We start from the raw sequence: 26,648 nt of genomic DNA, 5'->3' as shown, positions 1-26,648 counted from the left end.
CAAGTTTCTCACGCGATGGTGTCTCCATCTCGAAGCCTAGATAAGAAATGTATAAATACATATGTATTCTTGAAATCAGTCAAATTTCCCGCCTTTTCTTTTAGTTCTTTTGCTTGCATCGGGATGGCGCCACGAGCGCGTGATATAGTTACTTGGGTCTTATATCCTAGGATGGAAGACTATTCTAGGGGTAATTTTCTCAACTCAATGGTTTTTTTTCGCCGGTCACGGACTCCCGTGCCTGAACTGGTTCACCTGACCTATTTAGCCAATCACATTCACATTCAAGAGATTTCCCGCCTATTCCGCGCCTAATATTTTCAAAATGTCAACTGTCACGATCAACCTTGGATAGTGTTGTCTATTCTCAATTGAAGTTAACATTTAGTTTCAATTAAATATTTAATTAATCTAGAATGTCGCGGAGAAAACCTTTAAAGGGAGATCCGCAGAAGGAATCTCGCGAGGCTTTAGCCCTAAAAATAGGACAGTGGGCTTTTGATGAACTTGAATATTCGGAAGAAGCAACTCGACCTGTTGTTGCGAGTGCGTGCAAGGTATTTCAAAATTTAAGTAAAGGCGTAAATGGGAAATTGTGGGAAAATGTAATAAACAACGTAAAACGGGTCAAAACAGATGGTCCAATTAACGCCTGTACTAGTAAAGCTTTAAAGAAACTGTCAGAATTGAATGAACATTCCAAGGCTCTTGATTTAGAGTTAATGCGAGAAATATCTAATGTTGAGGAGTTGCAAAAGACAGCAACTACCCTTCAATCTAAGATTGACAAAGATTTAAACCAAATAACCCACCTTCAACGCGTGACTGTAATGTTAGAGTCCAAATCCGAAGAAACCAAGTCTAAGGCCTTACATTTTACGCGAGTTAACAATCATCTTCGGGAGAGTTTTGAGTTATTGAAAAAACCTGCCGAAATAGTCGATGAATCCTTTTCAATCGCAAGCACTTGTCAAAAAGTACAAAAACGGAAAATTTTAGCCACAAATTTAATGATGGAGATTGAAAAGAATGTTTATTCTCTTTGCTATGATCATTCTATTGGAAAGCTTAATACCGAAGAAGAATCCTTCAATAAAAGAATTCTCACGGCACAAATAATTGACTTAAAGAAAAACATCTCCTTGAAGACCATAATGAAATGCTTAAGCCATCGAGCCCAAGAAGCGACTAATGATGTAACCAAATTAAGAAATGCATTTTCCATCAGAGGACAAATGAGTGATCTGGGTGAAAGGGCAGCTTCAATGGGGGATGGGAAAGGCGATTTAATTCACGAAATCGAGGACAAGTGTATGCAACACCACTTTCATACTTTGCGTTGTAAACACGCAACAATTGATTCTGAATACAGAATGATTCGTAATCAGATTGAAACCTTACTTTTGAGGAGGAAAAACCTTGAAGAAAAAATGGCCGCCTTAATCTCAGATAGTTCCAAACGTCAGATGATCTCTGATTTATTAAAATCCGAAATAGGCTTAAAAAACGCGGAGACAAAGTTAAGCGCAATTCGCAAAGAAATAAATCTCATTGAAACTTCAGAATTTAACCCAAGTTTGAATGAAAAATTGGAAATTATTGAGGAAACTGAACGATTGATTCGACAAAAGCATATTTCAATATTGTCCGCGTTGTCTACGAATGCGAAAATGAAAGCTGAAATAGTTCTACGCTTCCAAAATCGAAAAGATGCGAGATTAATGTTTACACAAATGAATCTTTGCAATAACTTAACATCTATCGAAATATGGAAGGAGAAAATGGCACTAGGATTTCACACGTTCTGTGAACTGGATATCGAAAATTTATCCCGTCTAAAAATTAAAGATAAAGTTGTCCCTTACACAAAGACGAACCTCTCTTTAATTGAACGAAATCCGTTTTTGTCCCAAATTAAAGACATATTTAATGTTTCTCGAGTTCAAAGCTTTGACTACCTTATGAAACGCGCCATTAATGAAAAACAGATGTACGCAATCAATGGAGACATTTGTCCGCAACAAGTGCAACTAATTTATGAAATGAAGAATTTTCAAGCAAAGCAACGACAATTTGTAGAAGACTATCAGAAACGTTTGAAAGACTTGAACCGTGAAATGGCTCAATGTGTACCAGTTATTAAAGAATTCTTAAATGAAATACCCCTTATTGAACAGAGATGTAAAGAGACTGCGGAGCAAATTAACACATGGTGGACTCTACCCGCCTTTAATGTTAAATTTTAACAAAATAATTAACGCTTCTTAACCATTGTGATTTATCAAATAACATTTTTGTTACATTTACACTTCATGTCCTAACAAACCCGTAGCAGAACCAACTATTTTGTCTTTTTCAATTAACCCCAATGCAAAAGCAGCGACCAAGGCTGCACTTTGTTCCGCAAATTTCTTGTTCTTTTCACTATGAAAAACAAAGACGTTAAATTGTTTATATAATATTAAGTAACCATGCACTTACTAAAATGAACTTGAGTATTTTTGGCCTCCAACTATAACCGCATAGATGAAAACATTTTCTCCATTGGCCACTAAGGAATATTAATACTTAATTATCTTTGTAATTAACTTAATAATAAAAATTATATCTACAGTCTTATAAAAAGGTTGCTTTTTGTTATTTTGTCGCGTCCAATTTAACAAAATTGTTTTAGGTAATTCTTCCATTGGAAACATTGATCTTTTTACGCAAAAAATATACTCAGTCAATTCAAATGCAATTAAAAACGGATTAAAATTATTTTACTTGATATATCTGGCTTTCATAATGAGACTTCTGGTGGGTCATCTTCATTACCATTTCCATCTATACTTTCTTTACGTTTCCTATTATTTTGAAAGCTGTGAGCTTTAAGCTTTAAATTCTTTTGGTATTCTTCGTAATAGTCTAACACGCCCCATAGTTCAAAAAAAAAACAAATAACAAATCAAATTTGAAATTATATTTACCATATTTCCTCCATTCTTTGAGAGGCCAAGAGCTTTTTTCCACGTTCAGACTCTTGTAGTGAACCCAACATTTGTTGAATGCAATATTTTGTATTGTGAAAATGGTTATCATAATCTACAGCCTAGAAAGTAACACACCTTTCAATAAATTATAATTTAATTATTTTAATTAATTAAATGTAATACCAATTTTAAATAAGCAACAATTAATTCATCCTATGGTATTTTCCCTTCTGGTCTCAAAATGGAAATTTTTTTCAATTTGTCTGGCAAGCATCATGGAAGAAGCTCCACACCTCTCTTTAAACTCTTTAATATAATTGTAACAATAAATTCCACCGGAACCACCACTAATTTTATTTAAACAAAAGGGGTTGAAGTTTCAAAGTTTGCATTAAAAATTTAAAATTGAATTTTTTTTCAATACTTTGCTATCACCGGGATTTTTAACATTTGGGCTATTTGTTTAATTTCTTCATTTCTGTTCTTGTCTCTCTTCTTTTCTTCTGCCATGAATGGCTATAGCGGAAACAGCCGTGATTTCAATGACCTTGGCTAGTTTCATAGTTTCTTCTAACTAAAAATGATCATTATATAAGTAAAATTGACTTCAGTATCTATTTAAATTTAACATACACAAGGAAGCAACCGGATTTTGCAAGTTATTGGCATCTTGGTATTTTTAACAAGAGTGGTCAAAATCTTTTCTACTTTTTCAGGATTTTTTAGCAAAGCAGCTCCCATACCACCCTAAAATTTTTAAGTATTGTTATTTAATGTTATTTGTTTTTTTTTATTAGTTTTTTACTTTGATTGAGAATTCTTTAGGACATCCCATATTTATATCTATTCCAGCCACATCATTCTGCCTGTTAAAATGTTATTTTTTTATTTATTAGTTTATACAAGTGATGAAAATATATACTTACACTTTTAACGCTACTTGCAAGGCACGTTCTGGGTTGCATGTTCCCTATATTATTACGAATGCTTAGTAAAAGTTTAGAGAGATTGTTGTAAAAATTATAAGGTTTAATACGTTAACATTTGTAAAATTAATTGCTTCTTTTCATTATCACATGTTCGGAAGACTATGTTTTGATCATCATCAACATAATCAACAGTACCCAAAACATCTAGAGCAATCGTTTCATAATTAAATTTTTTAAGTGGGGTTTTTTTTAATACATATTAATTGAACAAGTAATTTACTATTTTTAATTCTTCGGCATTTTAATAATTGGTAATCAATCAGTTCCTGCAGCAATACATAGATTTAGTACTAGGAATCTTTAAGAGGCCATAGACCCCACACAAATATCTGATTGACTGTAAGGGGAAGCCATAGTTAGACCCGTATATATATCTATGGTCGAGACCTAACCGTTAAGAGACCCAAGTGAAACTAAAATTTTCAGGCATAAAGGATAGTGATCATCTGCTTCATTGTAAGGGAAACGAGGTGTTATGTTGTTAATGTTATTAAGTTTGTTAACCCTGTTTAAAATCACAAATTATGGGAAAATCAACCACTAATATTTGGCGGTACTTTAATAAATCTACTAAAGATGGCAAAATAACTGGAGAATGTTTTAAATCTTTAAAAGTTAGATAAATTGACTCAAAGCTCACATAATTGCTAGTTTTATATTTTTCCGAAAAGCGGAAAATTTTCCGCGTTTTATTTTTCCGGAAAATTTACAACCCTAGTTTCAACACGAAAGTAGCTTCCCCACCAATTGGTTTTCTTTTTAGAATTACAAGACGCACTAGCGTCGTAAGATTTTTATTACCGACTAAATGTTATAAAGAATGGGTAGATTTTACTTAGAACTAATATTTTTGTAGCACCCTAGGAGTGATGGCACTCGGCGTTGCCCGTCAGCACATTTTTTTATTACTTTTCACGCGGAAATTATTCCATAAAGGGTTTTTTTGGCCGCCATTTAAAAAGATGGCAACAAATGGAACCCAAAAGACCATTCAGCCCGTCTATAGGTCAAAGGAAACCAATGTACTAAATATTTGCGGAATCGGTTGAAACGCGCCGACTTTGTTGCATAGAGAATATTTTTTACATTTCTGGGCGCCATTTACTAAGATGGCGCTTATGAGTAACGTTCCTGCAAATTTTCAGCCTTCTAGGGCAATCGGTTTGGGCTGGGCGTTGATTATCAGTCAGTCAGTCAGTCAGGACTTTGATTTATATAGATATCTGGGTGCACCCGCCAAGTTGTCGTGCACTACCAGCAATCCTTTACCCGAAACATTTCAGCCTCATTTTGACCCCCTCTTTACTCGGTACTGGAGAATAGTACACCACTCATATTTGCACCTCAAGGGCACAGTGTTAATCCTAGGAAGTCCTTCAACTTCCAGCTTTCTAACTCATTTGGTTTCTGTGATAATCCTATGTGAAAATGACACATTATGAGACTGACTGACTGACTGACTGACTGACACATCATCAAAACCTCTAGGGCATTTCCGGTGGTGCTAGAATGATGAAATTTGGCATACTTGTACCACTAAGCATACAAGCAAAGGCAAAAGTCCCAAAAGCGGGAGTTTCCCCCTTTTAGCCCCTGAAATGGGGGTTTAAAATTAGAGTCATCATCTAAACCTCTAGGGCATTTCCGGTGGTGCTAGAATGATGAAATTTGGCATACTTGTAGCACTAAGCATACAAGCAAAGGGAAAAGTCCCAAAAGCGGGAGTTTCCCCCTTTTAGCCCCTGAAATGGGGGTTTAAAATTAGAGTCATCATCTAAACCTCTAGGGCATTTCCGGTGGTGCTAGAATGATGAAATTTGGCATACTTGTACCACTAAGCATACAAGCAAAGGGAAAAGTCCCAAAAGCGGGAGTTTCCCCCTTTTAGCCCCTGAAATGGGGGTTTAAAATTAGAGTCATCATCTAAACCTCTAGGGCATTTCCGGTGGTGCTAGAATGATGAAATTTGGCATACTTGTACCACTAAGCATACAAGCAAAGGGAAAAGTCCCAAAAGCGGGAGTTTTCCCCTTTTAGCCCCTGAAATGGGGGTTTAGAATTAGAGTCATCATCTAAACCTCTAGGGCACTTCCGGTGTTGCGGGAATGATAAAATTTGGCATACAAGTAGGACTTAGCATACAAAGAAAGGAAAAAGTCCCAAAAGCGGGAATTTTCCCCTGTTAGCCCCTGAAATGGGGGTTTTATAATTTATATCCCCTCGTAATAGGACATTATAATTTAATTTTTTCGTCTTTTAATATTAATATTTTTTACTAATATGATTCTTTCGTATTATTGCAAAATTTATATTTTTTACATAATGTTTTAGTAATTAAATTTTTTACTCATTTCCTTTTCATTTCGTCTGAAATGGTTCTAAGCGTGTTTTGATTCATTTAGTTTTTCTTAAATCTATTCTGTTGATTAAAAGTGTTACTTGCCACAATATTGTGTTCTTCGAATAGAAATACGGTCAAAAGTAAATAGATATCAAAAAGTTAATAGCTTTAAGTCAATCATACCTTCCCGCCTGCATGCTATGTAAAATGAGTATCGAGTATCACGTGGCTTGCTTGTAACCAATAGGATGTTCGCATGACGTCATAGAAGCGACAAGAGATATTGGAAAGCAGTACAAATTACTGAGCATCATGGGAGTAAATTTAGGGCAATATCATTGGTAGCCGTAGTAGTGCGGGTAAATGCTGAATTATGGTAAATTATATTAAAATACTAAAGTCTAAAACTGTAATTAGTTTCATAATGCCGCGTAAAAAACGATTTTAGTTTCGCCTTCGGTATCGACCCAGTGCAATTTTTATCTGAAACCTACGAATAATACCGCATACTCTTCCATCATGTTGCAAACAAAAGTTTTCAAACGTCCTTGGCTCTCCCAACATTGTAGTATTGTTTTACGTTCATCTTTTTGTTTCACGAATTCGTCATAATCATATTCCTTATCCATTTTTCATATTACTATTTTATCACATTCATAGGCAATCACATGTAGTCTTCACAGATTTTGTACTAGGCCTAGGCTATACTGTCACAGTCTCACAGCAGACAGCTGATTGAAATTACCTTTAGAACGCATGCACGTCGATTAAACCTTCAATAACCCGCACTACTTTGTCTGAGCGGCGCGACACTAGATACGTTAGGTACATGTCAAGTGGTTCGCTAGGTGCTACGCCATTTGTGCGCTGCCGCGGAATAGGAGCGGGAATCTCAACTTTCATAACGCGCCCATGCCGGGGAGATATTAACTTCTTGTTTATAATCTATTTACTTCTGATACGGTTAACAATTATCACAGCCTGAGAAAAAAAAAAGAAAGTTGAATGCAAAAAAGTTGAAAAAGGCAAAGCCAAGTAAAACTCTTGGAAAGAACAAATAAAAATCTAAAAGTACAAATGTTTATTTCACTTCATAATCCTACTTCTATAAATCTACAAGAGCATGCACGTACAAAAAGGAGTGAAATCTCACCAAAAACATCTCTGTAAAAATATGCCAAGTTGTTTGGCCGTAAAAAGAAGTGAGATCTAAAATACGGCCAAGTTATTATCTCCAGTTGAACCAACATTTTATTCGACTTAAAACTTCTCAAAAATGTTTTTCTGACTTGGCCATTAGCATTTCAAACTTGCATCCTTCTTCTTTGCACCCGTGAAGGTTAATAACGGAAATTACAAGTTTAACCACAAAGGCTTATCAAGAATATTTAACCAATTTGATTTAATATTTTAATTTCGATCCATATCTGGAATTAAACGAATCCTTGATATGCTAATGGCCAAGTCAGAAAAACATTCTTGAGAAGTTTTAAGTCGAATAAAATGTTGGTTCACCTGGAGATAATAACTTGGCCGTATTTTAGATCTCACTTCTTTTTACGGCCAAACAACTTGGCATATTTTTACAGAGATGTTTTTGGTGAGATAGATTTTATACTTCGAGGGAATTATTTTAAGTCGGTTTCATCAGAAGGGGATAATAGAAGAAGGATGACACTCTGTATCCTCTTTCCAAAAGAATTAAAAGGGGGCGCTTCGGTTTGTCCAATATGGCGCGATCTTAAGGAAACAGAGCAGACGACTTGGTAGACTATTAGGCGCAAATCTCAGGGAGTGAAAGTAAAGTCAGACATTAACTAATTTATTATTAAGTAAACACTCTTTTACTTGTGTTTTAAATTACAAAAATTTTTACATATTGCTGTGTTTACGGGTGTAAAAACAATGGCACCATGAAAGGTATGCGGTTTCATCGTTTTCCTACAAAACTACCGAAATTAGCCAAGGCTTGGGAAGTTACCTTAAAAATGGGAAAGAAACCTAGTAATACCACGGAGCTTCTATTTACAGGGAGAGGAAACTCGGACTTTCACCCCTAGCCCTTAGCGTACCTCGGTTCTGCGCAACGCTTTCGCTCCTCGCGCGCACCCCGAGCCCATGTAAACAAAGTCTGACGTCATTTTCTTGGTGGAACTTCAATTCCTTGCCATTAAATGATGATTTGTACCGTGAATCGCTTCTGTAGCTACGGTATACACATTTCTCCTCATTCCCTCTAGTGCAACCTATTAGCCTGGAATCGCAGTCCATTCAAAATTTAAAAATTAAACCTTTAAAACACCAAGGCTTATGCCTTTCAACGAACTAGCGAAGGCGGCCATCTTCGTTGTTTACATAGGCTCCCTTTTTTTGCCAGCGAAAACCGAGGGGGGTTAAATTATGTGCCCCTTTTTATGGACCAATAGTGTCTACGTTTCCTAAGAGCGTTTACAGTACTAGAGGGGGATGAAGTTTCCTCTCCCTGTAAATAGAAGCTCCGTGGTAATACCATGGTTGTTTGCTCTTCTCACTTTAAAAAAGACGATTATAAAACAATTCCGCAAGAACATAGAGGTAAGACACTTGCTGGAGTAATAAAATTTGTAGTAGTTTTAATTCTACAATTCTTTAACAGATCAGTTCAAATACCCACCGCGCCTAAGACCTTTGACAATTCCATCCCAGAATCTGCCTATTCGTAAACATGACAGAACTCTTTGAAAAATAAAAACGGGGGAATGAGTTCAGATGATGGTGAGAATTTGAAAAATCATTTGTTTGCGGATCATGATCATCAAGTACAGCAAATTGGTGTTAATAACCAACCCGATGACGTAACTGAAAGTGAAGAAAATGGAAACAGTACTCGACTACGAGACACACCTGAAATTTGTGACACTGATAACAGTTCCTTAGAAAAAGGAATTATGGTGAACACATTAGAAGAACATAAATGTAAAGTGTCAGCTAGTTGCGGAATTTTGAAACAACAAACTGTAGTAGCTTTGACTGGAATTCAGTCAATGGAACTTTTTAATGAAATAGTTAAAATTGTTAGTGAAGAATATCCTAGTAAAAGTCCACTACCTGTAGCTGACGGAATTTTACTTACACTAATGAAACTTAAACTTGGTATTTCATATTCCGCTCTCGGAGCTTTTTTTGGTCTAAGCCAGCAGATAACTTCTAGTTATTTCAAACAAACATTATGCAAGTTAGCGACTCTCTTGGAGTCATCAGTTACATGGCTAGAGAAAGAAGAAATTGTGGAAGCTATGCCGCATTGCTTTAAAGAATACACTGATACAAGAGTGGTATTAGATTGCACCGAGGTATCTGTTGAAAAACCCAAGTGTTTAAAATGCAAGATCAAGACTGATTCTCACTACAAAGGGACCAATACTGTAAAAGTACGCGTTTGTGTAGCTCCATCCGGTGTGATCACCATGGTGAGCAGAGCATATGGGGGAAAGTCAACAGATAAACAAATAACTGAAGAATGCGGGGTCCTAGAACGATGCATACCATACGCAGACGCCATAATGGTAGACCAGGGGTTCGCTATTGAAGATCTTTGTAACGAAAGAGGGCTCAAACTAATTAGGCCACCTTTTCTAAAACGTAAAGCTAAAGGTCAAAAAAAATAAAAAGGGAACAATTCCCTAGAGAAGATGCTTTGCTTACGTCAAAAATTGCGTGTGCTAGGGTACAGACTGTTAAAAAAGTCTTTGCGCGTTGCGTTTTTCGCACATATTTTACTATATTTCAAAAACTATTCAAGCTAGCGCTCTGGAATAAAGTGCGTTATAAAAGTTTTGCATTTCTCTTTCATATTTTTTCCGTTCCAAAGTTGTCTTTGTATACTTATACCGGAAACCGGAAATGTCAAAATTATCAACTTTGAAAATATTGGATTCTTGAGGATATAAATGCGATTTTCGGAATCCTTGGGTCGATTCATATTTGAAAAGTGTTCACCAAATTCAATTCGGATGAATAGGTCACGAGTATTCAGCCTTTATTCAAAATCTGGCAACTTTGGTTAGATTGGCGATAATTCATAATCGAGTATCGAATCTTTGTCGTAATAATGCTCGTTAGATGTTATGACACTTTATGCATATATATATATGATTGGTCTTTTGGCGCAATACTTTGAAACAAATCAGACGTTCATTAAAGGGATGGTGAAGTGGAAAATAAAGTAATTTTAATCCTGCTTCTAATATTAAATCTATCTCTATTGAGGCTTAATAATAAAGCCGACCACAACCAAAGCATGGGCAAAGGCGTATTTCACAACTGACGTTCAAAGCTACCGATGGAAAAACCTAAAAATTAAATAAAAAAAAAAATGAATGCCGGTAAGAATGATCACAACTGAAAATAACAGCTAACAGCTAAAACGAACCCGAACGGTATACACTTGAAGTTGCGGCCTCTCTGCGCTGCTGGTTTGCTACTCCTTTCGTTTATTTTCTATGGCAAAAAATACTAACTTTGGGAGGTATTGGGATATTAGGCCATTTGTGTTTTAACTTTGTAAGACTTTTATTGTGTAGGAAAGAAAAAACGACCCTGTTTAAAGAAAGTTTGGATAAATTTTAATATTTAGTTAAAAGTTGAAATTTTTTTATAAAATTTGGACGAAAATATTTAAATAACAAGACTTCCTTTGAGTTTCAAATTGAAGAATGTTCGTGTGCTTTATTGAACTATTTTTTTTTACAAAAAAGACAGTCACTTTCAGTTTCAATTGTTGCTTTTATTGGGCATCCCCTAGTCGTTAAAGGAAGGATGAAGAGGAAAAATAAAGTGATTTTTTGATCGATTGTTCTTATTATAAGACCATTATATGCACAGTGAAACATCCAGGAAATACAGTCTCCGAATGATTTTAAAATTCAAATTAGGTTCAGATTTTAAAGATAATTTGAAGTAAGCACCACCGACTAATAGCTTAACGCCCTGCCTTCCTGTTAACAAAATTTCCGTTGCACGCTCTATATCTCGCGCCACGATAGTCACATCGCAAGCAACTTTTATTAAATCTCGCGATAAATTTCATTCGGCATGGAGCGTGCCACGAGAATTTTGTCAATAGGAAGGCAGGGCGTTACGCGATGGGTCGGAGGTCATTATTTCAAATTTTCTGTAAAATCTGAACCTAATTGGAGTTTCAAAACCATTGGGAGATATTTTCTGGATGTTTCACTATGCAGAATGGTGTTATAATTAGTAGAAGAATCGATAAAAAATTATTTGATTTTTCATTTCACCCTCCCATTAAACACATTCTTAATCGTATTCTAAAAGACAGACATAAACTCTAATGAAATTAGGAGGTAAAGCATTGTAATATTAAAAATAGAGATGCGCCCTGTTCGCTGGTATTTTTTTCTCCGTATGAGTAACCAGCCCACGTCGTGACCGGTATTAATATTAATAACCTGATAGTTATTCTTGACTAACTTAAAACATTGTTTTAGTGTATGGTTTCAGGCTCAGCAGGACAATTGTCCAACCCATACGTCCCGACTCGTTGCAAGATTTTTGGAGAACGAAGGAATTAACGCTTTGGATTGGCCCGACTTGAACCCGATTTAGTGTTTATGTCTGTCATTTAATAAAAGATTAAAAATGTGTTTAAGGGCTACGGGAGGTTAAGTAAAACATTAAGCTACAATTGAACTGTTTGTAATAGATAGTTCAAGAACGCAGACGGTATTTCCTGGATGTTTCACTATGCAAAATGGTCTTATAATTAGAAGAAGAATCGATAAAAAAATCACTTTATTGTCCTCTTCATCCTCCCTTTAAGGGCTAGGGGATGTCCAATAAAATATCAAGCAACAATTCAAGCTGAAAGTGACTGTCTTGTTTGTATATAATAGTTCAATAAAGCACACGAGCATTCTTCAATTTGAAACTCGAAGGAAGTCTTGTTATTTGAAAATTTTCGTCCAAATTTTATAAATATTTTTCAAATTTTAACTAGTTATCAATAATGATATTAATAGTTATCCAAAATTTCTTTAAAAAGGCTAGTTATCTTTCCTACACAATAAAAGTCTTAAAACACAAAATGGCCTAATATCCCAATACCTCCCAAAATTAGTATTTTTGCCATAGAAAATAAACGAAAGGAGTAGCAGACCAGCAGCGCAGAGAGGCCAACTTCAAGTGTTTACCGTTCCGGTTCGTTTTAGCTGTAAGCTGTTATTTTCAGTTGTGATCATTCTTACCGGCATTCATTTTTTTTTTCATTTAATTTTTAGGTTTTTCCATCGGTAGCTTTGAACGTCAGTTGTGAAATACGCCTTTGCCCATGCTTTGGTTGTGGTCGGCTTTATTATTAAGCCTCAATAGAGATAGATTTAATTTTAGAAGCAGGATTCGAGAAGGGTTAGTGTTTAATTCAGTCCGACTCATTGCCCAGTATAGAGCCCTCCCTCTAACGCGTGATGAAAAGTTTAAATTTTCGTATTGCTCAATTAAACTACGTTTTGCTGACGTTACTGACGGTATATAACCATTGAACAGAATTCCATTGGAACGAAATTCCATTGGACCGAAATAAAAAATAAGTTGTTCTAATTGACCGAAGCTAGCCGGCTGTTCCCAATGGACCTAATTCCCATTGAGCAGACTTGCCATTCCTGTTGGACAGAAGTCTCGTTGGAGCGAATTTCCCATTGGCGCGATTTCGCATTTTATCCTATTCCCATTGAGCAGACTTCCCATTCCTGTTGGAGAGAAGTCTCGTTGGAGCGAATTTCCCATTGGTGCGATTTCGCATTTTATAATGCTATATTAATTAAGGTCGTTGAAAAATAAACATGGGCCTTTTCCAAAATATTCTTATTTTCTAGGTTGGCCTAGGGTTAGCTTAGGTTAGCTTTGGTTAGGTTAGGTTAGGTTTGGTTTGGTTTGGTTAGGTTAGGTTTGGTTAGGTTTGGTTAGGTTTGGTTAGGTTAGGTTAGGTTAGGTTAGGTTAGGTTAGGTTAGGTTAGGTTAGGTTAGGTTAGGTTAGGTTAGGTTAGGTTAGGTTAGGTTTGGTTAGGTTTGGTTAGGTTTGGTTAGGTTTGGTTAGGTTTGGTTAGGTTTGGTTAGGTTTGGTTAGGTTTGGTTAGGTTTGGTTAGGTTTGGTTAGGTTTGGTTAGGTTCGGTTAGGTTAGGTTAGGTTTGGTTAGGTTAGGTTCGGTGTGTGGAATCGGATATAGACGAATTCATTTATTCCATAAATAAGCCGGAATCGTCGTTAACAGCAGCTTCAAGCTTGGGCCAAAAAGCGACGCCAGTCATCGTTCACTACCTCTAGCGTTGGCTCTTGGCAGAACGAGAATGGCTGCTTGCCCCATGTACGGTTGGATTCTCTTTTTGTACTTAATGATTTCATTCACATGACCAATCTGTCGAATGGGACTTTCGGCCGAATGGGATTTCTGTCGAATGGGATTTCCGACCGAATGGGATTTCTGTCGCATGGGATTTCTGTCGCATGGGATTTCTGTCGAATGGGATTTCTGTCGAATGGGATTTCTGTCGAATGGGATTTCTGTCGAATGGGATTTTCGGCCGGATGGGATTTCTGTCGAATGGGATTTTTGGCCGAATGGGATTTCTGTCGAATGAAATTCTGCCCAACGGATTCTATCCAATGGGATATAAGCTTACTGACGGGATCGGCAAAAAATACGTTATTCCTTTTAACCTTTGTCGCTTTGACACGCCTCTTCTTTCATACCCCTCCTTTCCGTGGAAGGGGGTCCGGGAATTTGACGCGTTCCTAGATTACTCTATTCTCTATTCCCACTTCTAAAATTAAATCTATCCCTGGCCTCACATTTGCGCTAAACGCGGGAGGCTATAGCCAACCTCAGGCTCCGTTTAGCGAAGCTCAATCGCGTAGCGAACATTCCTAGCATAGAAGCCCTCTCCTCTGAAGTTGTTTCTTATTTGGAATAGTCGAATATGTCTATTTGAAGGGATCTCGTGAAGCGCATACGCCATCATGAATGAGATTTTCTCTAGGCTGCAATGAATCGGGCTAAAGACCTAGACGTAATTAATATGAGTTCTAAATATTATGATATCATGACCCAAATAACAAAATTTTCAAACCGCTTCTCCTCTTCAAAAGACGCGAGTTTTCTCTTAATGGGAGTGGGAAGTGGAAAATAAAGTGATTTTTTTTAGTTATTCTTCTACCAGTATGCATAATGAAAAAATTTGATTTTAATAATCAAATTAGGTTAAGATTTTAAGAATAATTTCAAAAAAGGAACTCCGACCAATCCCGTAACGCCGTGCCTTTTCGTTAACAAAGTTTTCGTGGCACACTCCATGTCTCGCGCCACAATTGTCACATCGTGCAAATCTTTTCAAGTCTCGCGATAAATTTATTCAACACGCAGCGTGCCAAGAGAAAATTGTTCATAAAAAGGCAGGGCGCTACGCGATTGGTCGGAGATCCCTATTTAAAATTATTCATGAAATTTCAAACTAATTGTCGTTTAAAAATCGTTCGGTGTTATTTCCTGGATGTTTCACGATGCAGATTGGTCTTATAGAAGAATTAATAAAAAATTACTTTATTTTCCACTTCACCATCCCTTTAATGAACGTCTGATTTGTTTCGAAGTATTGCGCCACAAGACCAATCATATATATACGCATAAGGTGCCATAACATCTAACGAGCATTATTACGACAAAGATTCGATACTCGATTATGAATTATCGCCAATCTAACCAAGTTTGCCAGATTTTGAATAAAGGCTGATTACTCGTGACCTATTCATCCGAATTGAATTTGGTGAAAACTTTTCAAATATGAATCGACCCCAAGGAATCCGAAAATCGCATTTATATCCTCGAGAATCCAATATTGATGATTTTAACATTTCCGGTTTCCGGTATAAGTATGCAAAGGACAACTTTGGAACGGGTAAAATATGAAAGAGAAATGCAAAACTTTTATAACGCACTGTGTGGCTAAAAACACTGAATTAGGATAGGCAATAATTGTATACACTGTACATGATTCTGTTGGTTAAAGGTACAATGTGATAATTGCCTCATATTAAATATGGGCAATTTTAACTATGGAGATATTGTAACCAAATATATCTGGAACAGAAAGAGGACCATGCCTATCGAATAAATTGCCAAAAGGTGAGCTCCCCCTTCCCCCAAAAATATATATCGAAACTAGGTCACAACACGCTAAATTTCCCCAGTCCATAATAGCTTAGATCGAAACTGTGGGGTAGGACGTTTTAGAAAAGGTGTACGGTATTTCGAAATCCAATTTGATTTCTTCGGATTTCACTTGATTTCAAAATTTGATAAAATCCGACGGATTTCATCGAATTTTGCGATTTTTTCCCGTGATTAAGACGGATTTTGGGATATTTCCCTTGATTTCGTCGGATTTTGTAATGGATTTCGTTTTTTCTTTACTGATTTTATGATTTCTTTACTGATTTTAAGATTTCGTTGCTGATTTCGGATTTTTTTATGGGATTTCGAAATCAGCAATGACCGACCCCTCGATCGAAAACACAGCCAATGCAAAGCACCAACCACGCACTATAGGTTGTGTCCCGAAAAGTGGCTTGGCCCGGCCAATTAAGACCATTAAGTACGCCGTGATTTAATATCGACCCCCCCCCCCAACCTTTCCCTGCGTAATAATGACTCCGATATATCTTAATTAGATCTAGAATAGCCTTACGCGTACGTGTACGCCTAAGCACATACACTACACTACAATTCCAATAAATGTACGGAGGAAGAACAGGGTTTATACAACTTTTCGAAGAAAACAAATTTCCCAGAGTTTTCCAGGCTTTTCCCGTATATGGAGTATCCTATGGAGCAAATGTAAACGAACGAGAGTGGTGGGCAAATAGGACTATTACATACTCAGAGGGCATCCCCGTATCTCTATTATAACCAGAGTTATAGGCCTTCAAAGTATAGTGTAATGTTAATCCTATGGAGGGTATGTTTGTTTACGTTTTGCTTAATTACTCGGCCCCTGTTTGTCGTAGCCCTACGTTTTTAGTATGGTTGGATGGGGGTCAAATAGGACTATAACATAATCAAAGGACATTGACGTATCTCTAGTAGAACCAGAGTTATGAGCCTACAAATTTTAGTGTAATGTTAATCCTGTGGAGGGGAGTATGTTTATGAACATTTTGCTTAATTACTTGGCCCTTGTTTGACACAAATTTCCCTGATTTCCCTCAATTTTACTAAGAAATTTTAAATTTCCCTGAGTTTTCCCTGAGGTTTTTGTCAACTATTTTTTTCCCTGATTTTTCCTGGTTTGTATGAACCCTGAGGAAGTATGTTCCAAACACAAAAGGACACGCAATTGCGCTATAGAGAAACTAGGGAAAGTTTCAAGATGATCTACCTATAGTTATTGAATATATTCAAGATGGGTTTTATCGTAGAACAGAATTTCAAGTGACTCAAATCAGGTATATTAGATGTTTTAAATTAAGAGGCATTAGAATTTTAATGGGAGAGGGAAATTGTGGAAAGTTATCGGCGTGTGCTCTGTGCCATCGCCTTATTTCACACGCTGGAGGTAAGGGTAAGGTAGAGCATAGCCAACTCAATCACGTAGGGGTAAGAGGTTCTATTCAGCAGACGCCATGCACTAAACCAATGGAGGGTGGTGCAGTAGTCCTTGATTATTTTAAACCCTAATTAAATGTACTAATTATAATTTGTAATAAGAGATCATAATTATTTTAATTTGAATTAGTTTTATGTTTATAATAAGACTGTTCCTTTAAGGTTACTTAAACTATCCCTTTAAGAAAAGACAAAGGGACATTATAAGATGGAGGCTTATAAAACAAAGAGCTACTGAATGAGGAGGTCGTTCAGGTATAGGCTAAAGAATGACGGGCGGTGCAGCTAGGGATTACCGCATTACTGTCTGTGTAATGGTTTTCCATTATTATAGTGAAGGATAAGCTTACGAGCTCACAGGTATGCGACGTTACAGAGAAGACAGTTCTACAGAAGATGCATGCGTCATGGACTCATGGCTGCTGATAAGGATTGCAGTCGTTACCGAGGAAGATTTGCCATCGAACTGTAATGAACACCACTCTTCTTATAAGGAAGGACCAAAGAGGAACTACGTTATACCTTTTACAAAAGGTGCCATGGAATTACAAATACTGAATTATCAGTCTTTAGTTTATTAAAGGTTTAAAGCTTAAATTATTACTTGATCTAAACCCCTCTAATAAAACCACTAAGTCATAATAGAACGTCAGGTCATGATGTAACACCATAAGTTCATAAGATATGTTCATGTTCCATAAGTTTGTTTAATTAATCTCTGGTAACTTAGAAACTCAGCTTGTAATTTTGAAGTGAGTGAGTGAGGTCATAAGGTCATAGATTCGAGGATGTAAAGCGAGCGATGGGAGCCTGGTGAGCGGGGCGCTGCTGTCAAGGCCTAATTAGTAATGCAGATACTAAATAGGAGGACCTAGATGGAACTTGGTCCTGCATGCACAAAAATTAACCACTTCCACAGAGTGTAGTAAGGACTTCAATTGAGTTCTCGCTTAATTGTCGTTCTCCTTCTCGAACTAGTTATCATCTCGAGCTTATGTAAGTCTCTCAGTAGCATTACTTAGCATTGAAAGTGACATACATATGGAAGGAACAAATCACTTATAAACTTATGGTAACACCAATTTAACTATTGCCTTATAACTAGAACGATCATGTTGAGGATAATATGGAATTAAACTTCCTCTCTCACTTGTTTTTACTTTTGCGCTCCTTGAGAGCTGCAAAACTATTAGCTAGTCACCTTCCGGCTGGGAACCTATACCCCCTTTCTTCCCCAGTTTTTGGTGTGACCTTCTGCACCATATTTAAAGTCCCCGTATTTCAAATTTCCCGCTCAAAAAACAGCATATAGACCTAGGTGGCTTCACAAATTTTATTTCAAATTAAATTTATGTATCGTGATCCCATCGCATGTAAAATTTGGGTCTCTCATAAAATACTCGACTCCGTTCAAGATACCAACTCCTTCTTTAACTCTCCAAGGATTTTAAAAACAAATACATCTGGATGAAGACACGCTCACACGCCATTTAAGAAAGCAGCTTAAACTTTCAGATTCAAATTCCCAGCCTACTTGTTCAATGACCATGTTAAGAGTGCATTATTTGTTAAAAATAATATTGTGTTACAAACAACTTAATTCTACATTTCGAAAAAATGCTGATTTAACAACGTTCAAAGCTTCTGATAACTCGTAAAATCCTTCAAGGTCAGTTTCTACTACGTCACGCCGATCACGCGTACTTTTATAAAACCAGTCTCTTTGGTACGTGCACTGAACGCCCCCTGTGTGACGTCGACAAAAATAGTAAACCAATGAGTAAAACTATCAGCTGCCCAAACAATTTTACGAAGCGCAGCTAGATGGGCAACTCCCGTTTCAATCGAAAAAATTATGCATAAGGGGTTTCATACCGTTTCCCCCAGTGTTGCCAGGCCGTTGGTGAGTCAATAGATTGCAGAGTGAAAGCCTAGCAGTTCAGTTTCACTCAGAGCAACCTGACTCGCAGAACTAGGGCCTAACAACACCGCACTGAAGTTTAAACCGAGAGAGGGGGATGAACTTTCCACAGCCCCTTTATTGAAAACTATCAATGCCGCGCCAAATTGGTAAGTTGCTGTCTGTTCGTGTAACCGCGGTTTAAAAATAAATTCTAGATTTATTGGTTCGTCCAGGGACACCAGCTAAAGGAAATTTGTTGACTCCGTAATTTTTAGCACGGGTGTCATTTATATGGACTCTTTGTTTTAGGCGAGATTGTCACGCCTAGCTTCCTTCCAAAGTAATAATAAATGAAGCATAATTACTTTATAGTATTTTGAAAAAACCGAGGGGACAGACACTGCGAACGCTTAACCCGGTTCACCCTGCAAAACCGCCTTTCAAATCGCTAGCAAATGAACTAATGCCCTATTACTAAGATAGCCAGTGAGAGCTCCTTTTGAGACCCTGTACTTGAACTCGAAACTTAAAGGACAAGCTCAGGTAACATAATATTATAGCCGCGTCAAGCCTATTTTATTCAGATTCGCGCGACATTATTAGTAGACTCGGGAGTCTCGGGCGCTCGCGCTTGGCTTCCATCGTTCTCGAACTAGCTCGAGCAAGCCTCTAGCATTACGAAGTATAGGTAGTGTCATCCTTACGGAACATATCGCTTCTAAACTTAATGGTGTCTACAATCATAGACGGGAAACACTTCCCGGTATTCAGATCCTTATAAGACCGAGTAGACTATCGATAATATGAAAGCGAACGAGAGACAAAAGCGGGGTCCATGACGTACCGCTTGCCAGGCGCAATCGTCACACTCAATTGTTGAAAGTGCAGCTCAATGTCGATATCATTTCAGGGTGACCTAAACCTTAATCCAATGACCAGATCGTATTTTACCGCAACACACCGTGATGGCACCCCGTATTTTTCGGAGCCAGTCATGTACGTTGACAATTACTTGTGGTCTGAGCGTCACGAGAAGGTTCAACGGGTAACGCCGGGAGCCTTGAACGACCTCGGATTGCTTTCTCCCGTGGTATGTCATGCCTCATCTTGGAGGAAAGAGTTACATGGACCGAGGGTATCTCTTACGTACTTCCATCAATGGCAATCATGTCCTATCCAGAATGCTCGTGGCCCCAACCCCCCGCAAGGTCCTCTGGGAGACGTTCATCACCGCGTTGTCCACCAACGAGTCTACTACGTCCCACTCTTTCCTCCTTGGTCTCACTTGACAAAAAACTGAAGGCTTCCATTCCGCGACCGCAGATCTGGTGGGGTGTCATCGTAGCCTGCTTCGCCATCACGGCCGTTGAGACCATCCAGAGTGGATTAAGAGGACTGAGAATCACTCCTCATCGCATCTTCAACATTCTATCTCTCTACTTCGGAGCCCTCTTGGCGAAAGGTAGCGTATGGCGTTTAAACGTATCAATCCTCTAACCATGGACCTTGTCGGCAACTTGACCCTCATAGTATTCGCGGCGTTAAAGGGAGGGTCAAGTAGAAAATCAAGTGATTTTCTCAATGTTAAGGCATTTCCCTATTTTTGCGTCGCTCAGCCTTATCCGGAAGGTGATACAATTAGGCCAATAACAGCGCTAGGGTCGACGGTTCTAGCAAACGCAGCCGGGGTCTACGACTATTGGGAGTGCGCGCTGGGGAGATAAACCGGATGTGAGGAAGCGCTTTAGAACCACGAAATAATTCCTCATTCACGCGTTTTACATCAGCCGCTGACGTCAAGTACTATTAGAGCCTAGTAGGTATAGGTAATAGAATGGATAGGAGGCAGGTATGCAGGTATAGCGTTTCGGACAGAGGAAATACGGGTTGGACGTGCTCCTTCCTTCTGACCATGCACGGCGTATCAAAAAGCACGAAGAACTTATATAATGTAGCGAGCGGCGTTGCTGGCAGTTAGATGCATTCATTAGTATGTTCGTTTCCAACCAAATATTACATATGGACAAACAAAAGCCGCAGTTGTTTTTATTCTTATTAAATGACCAGCAGGTTCTTTTCTGCCTTTGTATTTCACTCAAATCTGACTAACAAGTACTAGGCCTACAAAATAAATGGAATTATGATTGTTTATATTCCACAGAATGCTGTCAATAGCCTAGATTTTGAATTACCAGGGATAGATTTAATTTGAGAAGTAGGAATGGAGAACAGAGTAATATTTGGACGCGCGTCAAAGTACCGGACCCCCTTCCACGGGACGGAGGGGGGCGTATGAAAGAAGAGGCGGAAGGGTCATAGCGATAGAGGAAAGAAGGAATTACGTCACTATTTTTCGACGTCCCCGTCAGCAACGTCATCAAAACGTACCTGTTTAAGTGAGCCAATAAGATAAAAGATTCTACGAGGAAATCGGCTGTAACGGGTACTGGGTAGACAGTTTCTTCGATCAGCGGTTTCTGGCGATTCGAGTACGCTGTTGAGACGTAAACGAAAGCCAATTTCTCGTCAAAAGCTTGAAAAAGCTCGAGGATATTTTTCGTCCCGATGAAGTTGATGGCCAGGGCCTTTCTACAATAATTCAAGGGATTAGAGCGCGACACGCTCTCGAGTAATAAGAAGTTACTTGAGCGGTTCGTTGAACTTTGTGGTGGCGGCCAAATGGAAGACGATGGAAGCGTTTCGCCGTAACATCTCCCTGTCCGACTCGGACAATCCGAGTCCCTCTTGCGAGACATCTCCCCAGACGGCAACTACCTTGGACAGGGCTTCCGGTCTTTTCTCTCGAAGACGGTCGAAGACCTAAACGCGAGCAGGCACCACCACCACCACCACCGTCCGTTATACGCGCGTCTTACAATTAGGGTTGAAAATGCGCCTTCATACCTTCGATTTGAGCAGATTTTTCAGGCGATCTTCACCCACTGGATCGGTGTCTCTGGAACCTTTGGGCCGAATTAGAACGTAGGCGTTCTTGACAAGAGGACACGAATAGAAAATCTTCTCCAAAAAGATCTAATCGAAATGAAAACATCTTTTAATCGAAGTACAATCGATGGTGGTCGAGCGATAACGCGTCACTCTATCGGCATCATCGCGAGTGAAGGGATCAGGTTACCCCGATTTGGGAAAGATTATGATTTTCTTGGCGAGAAAGCCAGTTACCCCCGTGATGAATACTCCCTTGTTGTCATAAAAATCTAGTACTCCTTGCCTCGGTCCGTCCATAGCGAAACCAAGCGGAGCCGTGACTAGGAAAGGCGATTAATTAATTAACTAATAATTATTTATATTATGGTTAATCGCCATTAAGAAATACGGAGAGTTCCACGCGCAGGACATGATACTACTCGGAAAAAGCCAGTTGCTCGGATTCCTCGACGTTATTCTTAAGTTGAAATTTCGAAAAGAACTTTCATCATTTTGGAAATGTATCTTTTACCGCGTTTTCATCAATTGATTTCGACATTTTTACCACCGCGTTGACGCGTTTCTCGGTTTTTGTACTAGGGTAATGGCAGCGCCTGACCGAAGGCCTTACCTTAGACTGCGGGAAGATTACGTCGAGTGTCAAGACGCTTTCTCTCCAAGCTCTCAATCGAAACTGAACTTGTAATATTTTTGGGAGAGAAAGAGATTCGGGGAGAGGGTTCGAACTTCGAAACGCCTTGCAAAAAATGCAAACTACGTTTAAACGTAATTACTAATTTCGTCATACTTTTTGCCAAAAGCGAAAATTCTTTTGTCTGTCAGAAGTCAATCATTCGACGTAAATAACTAAAGTTTCGCTTTAAATTCAACGTTAAAAGTAAATATCTCGAACGAGAAGTATGGCGCGCGCGTTACGTCAGCTTCAACTTTCGAACTACATTTCTTAAATCTTTTTTAATTTTGAATATAATCATATAATAGATAATAATTAGAAAAAGTTCTAGGAGGAATTAACCTTGAAGGCCTTACGCGCTCTTTTGTGGCAGCAAAAACCAACCGTAATTAAGCCAAATCCAAATAAAATTTAATTACGGATAATAAGATGGATGGGCGGCGTAATACGGCGTCCAACCTTTGACCCACGATACTTCTTGATATCAACAAAGATATTAAAATTGGAACTAACTGAAATTATAAGTGCCGCGAAGGGCTTGGGAGCAATCTGACGATCACGTAGCCACTCGCGTACCAAGTCGCCAAAGAAAGTACCGGCGATCTGACTGTTTCTGGAGGACTACTCGGTTCTATGAAAATAATGGAATGTGGTTTTCCATTACACCGGTCACTTTGAAGCTGTTTATTGTTGGGACACCGATTTTACCCGAAACGTACCACTCCTCTACCCGTCTCCCATTGTTAGCCCGTCTTAATTTTTCCAAGGTTGGCAATTTCTCGCGAGACCCGCTCTCTATCGCGTATCCGACCCCTCGCTTTGAAAAAAAAGAAAGAAATGTTTTGAGAAGAGATTTCAATCTAGTTTAGTCAAAGGTCTTTGTGAAGGGTAAAACCCGAGGGGCTCGTCACTACGCCTCCGTGGTGGTCATCCCCAGACGGGCCCCTCCTCCCATCATACACAAAATGGATAATTTAAACCTCCCCCGGGTTTTTCAGGGGCGAACCCCCAGCAGCATCAGCCAGCGCGTGGCGCCGAAAACAAGATAGAGAGAGACTGAATGTAATAAGTCAGTCAAGGTCCGGGATAAGATTAAAATATGGGTGGTGGTATTCCCTTTACTGCATGGTTGTTTACCAGGTAGATTTTTGAAAAGACGCTTTACAAGTGGAAAAGTACCCCGCTCCCTCTATACAGAATGTAGCCCGAAATCTTATGTCGCAATGAAATATAAACTGCGAAAGTTGAGGGGTTTGGGGGGAACTACTTCTCATCGACAATTCATTTGTGATTTTCTCTCGTGTTAGAATTTTCTTCCACGAGACGTGACAGTCATTTCAAAAAGGCGGAAGATTCCTAATTGGAATGCAAATTATATCCAGGATACCTTGAATTAATTAAATAGTAGTAATTAGGCTAGGGAATTTAAATATGGACTAAAACGTTAGGAAGTTTGATTTCTCGGGTTGACGAAAACTGCAATCATGCAACTGGTTTAAGCGCGGTGTTCCGCTTTACGAGAAATACCAGGAATACGTATTTCTTGAAGAATCGACTTTGTTCATGACAAATCATATCCTTAAAATCGTTGCCATTTATAACGTTCTTTTGTTATAGGCTTAAAATATTATGGGAAAATTTAAGGAAATCATCTGAAAATATATAGTTTTAAAAGTAAGCCGCGGGAACTTGAAGATCTGAAAATTGATTTAAGATTTAATTCATCATTGAGTCGCTTTCAATGTTCGCCTATTTATCAAAAAACCCACAGTTTTTTTACAATCTTTCTGGAACAAAGCCGACTTAACGTGACGCAATACTCTAATTCCGAGTACATCCCTTGATGGGAAACTTCCGTTTTCCACCTCCCGGATGTGTCATCCATATCACTCGTACACGAGACGCGAACATTTGTTAGGCTGACGCGATCTATCTAGTTTAAAAGCGGCTGTCTTTCTTAATTTCAACTCATTTTAGACAGTACAATGTTGCATTCCATCATTTGCGTCTTGTTCCTTAGCTCCTTTCAACTCTTAAACGCCTTGAATCAGACGGATAATTATTTCGTAGGTTTCGTTTAGTACACGTTGACGTTGGCGTTTAAATTTAAAGGTACAATTCAGGATGAATCGAAATACGTCGAAGAAGTTCGACGTCACATGCAAGAGGTCAGAGACCAATTTGGTGACGAACTGAAGGACACCTACGATCGGGACATTACCGATTATATTCGTCGACGCAAAAGATCGAGTAGTACGAGCACTTCGCTTTCCCACGCATTTAATCACGCATAGTTTATCGGTACCAATACCTCAAAGTAGCTATAGTTACCATTTTGAAAAGAATCTACTTCTAGGGATTGGGACCGATCAACGAGTCGTTGTTGCGCGACATAATAATAATCTGGCTAAAGACGAATTTCTTTTGTCAGTTGGCAAAGGTTGCGATTTGCCTAAGCAAATCGGTATTAACGACGCTTGCATGTGTCAATCGGGACCTCACAAAACCATGGTCGAGTTGGAAATGATCAACGGAGATATATCCAACAACACCGTAAATCAAACGAAAGATAAACTCGGGAAACATATTTTAAATCATTTCATTCATTGGTATATAGTTGCAAATACCGTGGTGCATTTCCATCGACAGATGCAGCAGTTCTTGCTCTTCACCCACGCACAAATGCGTCGCCGTCGACAAAGAGATGGTCAAAGTACCGGTAAGTACGCGTCTTCGAGTCGCGACCTTAAAAGGCCCGGAAGGTTTCCATTCTAAGTCCCACCCAAAACTTAGATGGAAGTCAATTAGAGACAAATATGTCCGAGAAAAGAAATTTATGGACGGACAGAAATTGAGCGTCAGTGGTTGTTCGAGCAGAGAGGTATGGGACCTCTACGAAAGCCTTCATTTCCTTAAAGACTCGATTAGCCACAGAAAGTACGTGAATACAAGAAAAATAAACAGCTAGATTTAACGATTCTTGTTTCCACGCAGAACAATTAACAATATGTCTCAAACTCTCAAGCAAATAAAGACGAGGCGGCCGATAAGAATCCTGATAAGCCAGAAGATAGTCATGAGGAAATGGTTTTTGAACATGAAGATGAGGACTTCATTATCGAGGAGCCAATTAATGAGGCGGCAAATGCGCTGTCCGATGCTGACCCAGGAAATAACAGTTTGCCTAAGCCAAGAAAAACCAGCTCTACGTCTAGCTTGAGAGCAAGTGACAGTCGGCCCAGTACGTCTTCAAGCAAACGTGAAAGTGAAGAAACATTTATGAAATCAGCCAAATATAAAAAGCCAAAACAAAAGGTTGATGCCTATGAACAAACGCTCCTAAATATTTGGAAAGAAAATACAGGTAAAATCAATGCTAGCTCCTGCAATGCCATCCCAGAGGATCCGGATCGTTTATTTCTGTTGAGCCTAGAAAAGGATTTTAAATCTTTAAATGATAAAAACAAAAGAAAAGCAAAACATGCACTCATGCAAGTGCTCGATGATTTGCTTGAAGAGGAAGAACGTGACAAATTGGCAGAGCAAATTAATTAATAATCTGTATTTTCATAATAAAATCATTTTTATTAAACGAGTAATCTTTAACGTCCTTGGTATTCCATTTTACCATTAATAGTAAAATATTCCTTATAAGAATCTCTTATCTGTATGGCTCCTCTTCTACATGCTCTACCTCCTTGCCGAGGAAGCCCGGTCATATTACTGTTATGGTTAAGTCTCCATTCCCCTTTGACCTTTCCATGTTCATCAATATGGTCACCGTACTTGATTGGACAATACAAACGCCTATCAGTTTGTTCTTCCTTCGTCATCAAGAAGTTGTGCAAACATACTGCAGCTTTTACAACAGCCTCAGCATTCACTGGGTCAAGAGGTATAGGGCTTTGCAAACATCTAAATCTAGAACTGAGAATCCCAAATGAATTCTCAATGGTCATCCTAGCACGAGACAATCTATAGTTGAAAGTGTTTTGATCAGCTCGGAGATTTCTGCCAGCATAAGGGCGCATTAAATTGGGTTTAAGAGGAAAGGCAGCATCACCAACAAAACAAAACGGAAGTTCAGGCCCATTTTCTTCAATTTTTCTTGGTTGCGGAAAGAAATTTTCATCTTCAATTGCTTTCCCCAACTCTGAACCACCAAA

The 26,648-nt window shown here is 38.5% G+C and overlaps 4 protein-coding genes across 4 annotated transcripts; 2 read left to right on the top strand and 2 right to left on the bottom strand.

Moving 5' to 3' along the window:
* Window positions 1-2,563: 2,563 nt before the first annotated feature.
* LOC149668228 (tRNA-dihydrouridine(20) synthase [NAD(P)+]-like) lies at window positions 2,564-8,443 on the bottom strand. The gene is made up of 9 exons (XM_089841257.1): window positions 8,375-8,443; window positions 3,899-3,942; window positions 3,778-3,838; window positions 3,606-3,719; window positions 3,397-3,546; window positions 3,156-3,319; window positions 2,970-3,091; window positions 2,767-2,846; window positions 2,564-2,700 (listed from the first exon to the last, which is right to left on the bottom strand). The coding sequence occupies exons 1-5, from the start codon at window positions 8,441-8,443 to the stop codon at window positions 3,445-3,447; spliced, it is 390 nt and encodes a 129-aa protein (XP_089697383.1). The 3' UTR covers window positions 2,564-2,700; window positions 2,767-2,846; window positions 2,970-3,091; window positions 3,156-3,319; window positions 3,397-3,444.
* A 10,639-nt stretch (window positions 8,444-19,082) lies between these two features.
* Window positions 19,083-20,160, top strand: LOC149668227 (uncharacterized). The gene is made up of 2 exons (XM_089841256.1): window positions 19,083-19,950; window positions 20,041-20,160. Exons 1-2 carry the CDS (start codon window positions 19,753-19,755, stop codon window positions 20,158-20,160), a joined length of 318 nt encoding a protein of 105 aa, XP_089697382.1. The 5' UTR covers window positions 19,083-19,752.
* Window positions 20,161-20,975: 815 nt separating this feature from the next.
* LOC149668226 (putative fatty acyl-CoA reductase CG5065) lies at window positions 20,976-21,762 on the bottom strand. Its single transcript, XM_089841255.1, has 4 exons — window positions 21,757-21,762; window positions 21,505-21,680; window positions 21,308-21,449; window positions 20,976-20,981 (listed from the first exon to the last, which is right to left on the bottom strand). The coding sequence occupies exons 1-4, from the start codon at window positions 21,760-21,762 to the stop codon at window positions 20,976-20,978; spliced, it is 330 nt and encodes a 109-aa protein (XP_089697381.1).
* A 2,657-nt stretch (window positions 21,763-24,419) lies between these two features.
* Window positions 24,420-26,227, top strand: LOC149668225 (uncharacterized). The gene is made up of 5 exons (XM_089840894.1): window positions 24,420-24,548; window positions 24,606-24,735; window positions 24,839-25,035; window positions 25,100-25,419; window positions 25,477-26,227. The coding sequence occupies exons 1-5, from the start codon at window positions 24,468-24,470 to the stop codon at window positions 25,700-25,702; spliced, it is 954 nt and encodes a 317-aa protein (XP_089697020.1). The 5' UTR covers window positions 24,420-24,467; the 3' UTR covers window positions 25,703-26,227.
* Window positions 26,228-26,648: the final 421 nt, after the last annotated feature.

The sequence above is a fragment of the Phalangium opilio genome, unplaced genomic scaffold (genome assembly GCF_054372755.1).
Source record: "Phalangium opilio isolate 3A_F unplaced genomic scaffold, DU_Popi_V2 ptg000056l_1, whole genome shotgun sequence".
Taxonomy (NCBI): Eukaryota; Metazoa; Arthropoda; class Arachnida; order Opiliones; family Phalangiidae; genus Phalangium; species Phalangium opilio.
Note: the sequence above shows the minus strand (reverse complement) of the source record. Positions and strands in the feature narration are given on the sequence as shown.